General features: G+C 44.2%; 1 protein-coding gene across 1 annotated transcript; it reads left to right on the forward strand.

Annotated features, from left to right (window-relative positions):
• The first annotated feature begins 2,691 nt into the window (after positions 1-2,691).
• Positions 2,692-4,418, forward strand: LOC109147284. The gene is made up of 4 exons (XM_019294937.1): positions 2,692-3,107; positions 3,181-3,278; positions 3,455-3,512; positions 3,617-4,418. The coding sequence occupies exons 1-4, from the start codon at positions 2,692-2,694 to the stop codon at positions 4,416-4,418; spliced, it is 1,374 nt and encodes a 457-aa protein (XP_019150482.1).
• The last annotated feature ends 446 nt before the right edge of the window (positions 4,419-4,864 follow it).

Below are 4,864 nucleotides of genomic sequence, written 5' to 3' on the forward strand. Positions count from 1 at the left end.
TGATGTTGTGTTGAAGAAGGGTCCTTTTGCTGTGTATGGAAAACGTATGTTCCTTGAACCACCACCAAAAGAGTTCTCTGAGGCGTATGAAGATTACCGGTTCCTTCCAATGTGGGTTAGACTCCCCTCACTGCCGAAACCTTGTTGGAACACTGGGCTTTGAGCAAAATCGCTGCTGCCATTGGTAAACCTCTGTACATGGATCAATCTACTTTGGATGGGAGGAAAATAGGCTTTGCTAGGGTGCTCGTGGATGTTGACTGCTCCTTAGAGCCTCTGGAACACATCGCCATTGAGGTGCCTGACGGATCAACGTTTGAACAGAATATTTTTTATCAGAACTGGGTGCCCTTTTGCACTCGGGTGTGGGGAGGCCGACACATAACAGAAAAATGCCCTTGACTCGTGTTGAATGTAATCTAAGGGAAAGAAATGTGGATGCTGGGCATGGGAATGAGAATGGTGATACCGAGACTCAAGCTCTTGTTAGCTACGGATGTGTGTGAGGCTGTTGTGGGTGACGAAGAGGATGTGGCAGAAAAGAGAACTGATGAGGCAGCACTGGTGGTAGTCGAAGATGGTACAGGAGTGCAAGATATTGTAGCTACACCTTTGCAACAACCTTTTGGAACTCCACAAGTCGAGGTGCAATCTCCTCCACCACCTCTTGAGATTGGAGATGAGGCCGCAAATGAGACATCTGACGCAGAAATTCCACAAGTTGAGGTGCAATCCCTCCACCACCTCCTGAAATTGAAGAGGAGGCCGGTAACGACAAAGAAGAAGCTGCTTTGTCAAAATCTGCTAGAAGAAAGGCCCGAAAGGCTAGGAAGGCGGCAGAAGCTGCCTTGAACCTCCATGCAACCTTGAGACTGTCTCTGAAGTTGATCCGGATCCACAGGCAGAAAATGAAGAAGAAAATGTTGTCACCTTACCCATAGAGCCCTCTCGTGTGGTGGCTGGGGCAAGAAGACGATCCCCGCCAATCTAAGAAGCAAAAGAAAACATCTCGGACATCCCTGCCACTTGGGATTAACAAAGTGGCTGGCGGCGGTGGGTCGGCGAGCACCCACCTCCGTTGCTCAATGTTGATCGGAACTTGGAATGTGAGGGGTTTGAATCAACCCCTCAAACAAAAAGAAGTCTGGGACTTCGTTTGGAACAATAAACTATCTGTTATTGCACTTCTGGAACTAAATTGTCGATTGAGAAAGCTGACTTGTTCGTTAAAAACCGAAAGAATGGATGGAAGCTTGCAACCAACTTCCATGATACTGGTTGGTGGAAGGATTCTTGTTACATGGAACCCAGCCGCTAGTAGACTGCTCAATCCTTGAGACTGGACTCAACATGTCCACTGTCTCATTCCTATGCAAGATTTCTCAGAAGAAGATTCTTTGTACTTTTGTCTATGGCCTCTTTTCTGTAGTTGCGAGAAGGCAATTATGGAGAAGATTGAAGCACTTGGACTATTGATTGTTGAACCATGGGTAATCTCAGGTGACTTTAATACAGTGTTATCACCATCTGAAAGAAGGGAGGAAACGAACCAACTAGATATGAGCTTCAGGATTTGGAGAATTGCTGTGCGAACATGGATCTAACGGACTGCCCTTCTACTGGAAAATTTTTTACGTGGAGAAATAGGTATATGGAAGCCAAGCTGGATCGGGTACTGATCAATGATAGATGGGGAGCCAACGGGTTAACATGCATGGCAGACTTCAAGTTGTTGGCATGCAATTCAGATCACTGTCCCGTAGTTATAACTACGTCCATTGCTATAAGTGACGGAAAAAGGCCATTCAAATTTTAAACATGTGGCTCACACACCAGGACTTCAAAGTTACTCTTTGAAAATGTGTGGAGAGAGGCATGTGGAGGGATCGAAGCAGTATATTCTGGCCAAGAAACTTAAGTCTCTTAAAGGACCTCTTCGCACTCTTAACAGAAATGCGTTCAGCCACATCTCGGAGAGAACCCGAGTCGGCGAAAGAAGCCTACTCTGTTGCGCAAAGATGAGTTGGATGTCCTAAACGCGAATGAACAAGAGAGGGCTTATGTTAATGATCTTCGGAAGAGGGCCTTGTTCTTGATGGAGGCTGAAAGACGGTTCTTTGCGCAAAAATTGAATACAGTCCACTTGGTTGAGGCCAGATAAGGGATCACACTATTTTCATAGCCTCATAAATAAAAGAAATGCAGCGTCAACTCTAGCTGCAATCCTTGATCAAGATGGGAACCTAACTACTTCACTCAATCAAGTGGGCAGCTTGTTTGTAAAATTTTTCTCTGATTTATTTGGCACCCCAAGAGAAAGGAATGGAACGGACAATACATATTTTGGCCATGGACTCCAATGTCTCTGCCGATCAAGCTTTGAACCTTGTGGCCCCAATCTCTAAAGAAGAAATAAAGGAAGCTTTATTCTCTATGGGTAATGACAAAGCTCCGGGGCCCGACGGGTACACTGCCGCTTTCTTCAAAGTTAATTGGAACGCGGATTGGTTCACTGGTCATAGCGGCAGTGATGGAATTTTTCAGAAATGGGCAACTGTTGAAGCAATGGAATCATACCGTTATTGCCTTAATCCCCAAGAAGATGCACGATCAAAGGGTCGAGGATTTTAGACCAATCGCGTGCTGCAATGTTTTTTTTACAAGATAATAACGAAGATAATTGCAGCACGCATGGGACGAGTACTGCCGGACATTGTGGACCAAGCCCAAGGGGCTTTTGTAGGTGGGAGATCGGTGTCTGATAATGTTATGCTTGCTCAGGAACTTATAAGGGGATATTCAAGAAAAAGAATATCCCCGAGGTGCATGATAATGGTGGATATCCGAAAGGCTTATGACACTGTTAGCTGGGATTTCTTGAAGGAGGTTCTGCATGGGTTCGGGTTTCCGAGTATCTTCACTGAATGGATCATGGAGTGTGTAAGCACAGCATCTTTCTCGGTGAGCATTAATGGTACTTTGCATGGAAAGTTTGATGGAAGGCGGGGATTAAGGCAAGGGGACCCCATGTCCCCCATGTTGTTCACGTTATGCATGGAATACTTCACAAGAATGTTGAAGGCCAAGACTGCGAGCCCGATGTTCAAGTTCCACCCAAGATGTTCTAAACCTCCGCATAAGCCATTTGGCTTTTGCGGATGACTTGATGCTTTTTTGCAGGGGAGATGTAAGCTCGGTGGGAATAATGATGAATGCGTTGAATGAGCTCGAAGGGACCTCAGGGCTAGCGATTAGTGCTACGAAATCGAAACTGTTTTGTGCTGGGGTGCCGTGATGACCTTAGCTTCACACGCATCCCTAATGGCACCTTGCCTGTTCGTTACCTTGGGGTTCCTTTAGATGCTCAAAAGCTAAAGGTATCTTGCTACACCCTCTTTTTGATTCCATTAACAAGTATATATCTGCCTGGAAGGGATTTCTTTATCTTATGCAGGTAAGCTTGAACTGATAGCCAAGGTGATCCAAGGTGTGGTAGCATACTGGATGCAAGAGTTTTCTCTACCACCCACAGTTATTGAAAAGCATAATTTCTATTATGCCGAAAATTCCTATGGGGTGGAAAAAGGGCTCTTGTATCATGGGATGTTATCTGCAGGCCAAAAGATGAGGGCGGACTTGGCTTGCGAAATTTGAAACATTGGAACAATGCGTTTATGACAAAAACACTCTGGAATATCCACACCCGGAAAGAAACGTTATGGATTCGTTGGGTCCATGACTTTTATTTACGGAATGTGGACTTCTGGACGTGGAATCCGGGAAGAAACGAGTCCGCCCTCATGCGTAGTTTGGCGAAGGTTAGGGACCTTCTCGTAAGCAGATTTGGAACCACTAGTGACTGTATCAATAAACTGGCCTCTTGGAATGGACCGAATGGCATTAATACTTCGGCCGTGTATGAAGCAATTCGTCCACAAAGCCCAAAAAAGTTTGCCATGAGGTTTATTTGGAAGAGCTTTGTCCCTCCTAAATTTGCTTTTTGTACGTGGCTTTGCTTACATGGAAGGCTACTCACGAAAAGCAATGTAATCTTCATGGAGATTGACAAACATTGCTCGTTTTGTGGTGCTACACTGGAAGATATCAACCACCTTTTCTTCATGTGCCCGTTCTCTAAACAAGTTTGGGACCGTGTAAGAGATGGTGTTGGTATTGCAAGGAATACGGCCTCTATCAAAGGAGCAATAAAATGGCATCATAGGGATTCTCGAGGAACCCGGCCTCGATCCAAGATTGGTGCTCTAGCTATCATGGCCTCGGTTTTCCATTTATGGAAGACAAGGAATGCTCTTTATTTTGATCAGATGGCTGCCGATGTGGACCGTACTTCTACCATGATCCTCAAGAACATTTTCCAGGTGATGTACAGGTTATACCCGAATGGGTGGAATGCATGAGACTTGGAGTTGGTGTTTGTGCGTACTGCCTTCTTGCATGTAAGGCATGTACTGCCGTGTATTTGGTTTACTAAATCTGTTTGTGCTTTGATTTATCTTTGTTTCCAAAAAAAAAAAAAAAAAAAAAAAAAAAAAAAAAAAAAAAAAAAAAAAAAGGTCAAAAAAAAAAAAAAAAAAAAAAAAAATGGTTATCTTTTTGTTCGTTGTCCATCTTGGGTGGAGGTAGTAAAGCTGGTCATGTTGGATATGCTCTGAATGTGTAAACAGGAGGACCATTGTTCAACACCCACTAATGGCCAACTTTGCTATATCTCACGGTTTAAGTTTGTTTTAGTTTTTTTGTTGTTGGATTTAATCTTGTATTGTTTAGTAGCCTAGTTGGACATGGCCTGAATGTGTAAACAGGATGTCCACGGTTCAACACTTACTAAAGGTTGGTGTGTTTT

The sequence above is a fragment of the Ipomoea nil genome, unplaced genomic scaffold (genome assembly GCF_001879475.1).
Source record: "Ipomoea nil cultivar Tokyo-kokei standard unplaced genomic scaffold, Asagao_1.1 scaffold1979, whole genome shotgun sequence".
NCBI classification, from domain to species: Eukaryota; Viridiplantae; Streptophyta; class Magnoliopsida; order Solanales; family Convolvulaceae; genus Ipomoea; species Ipomoea nil.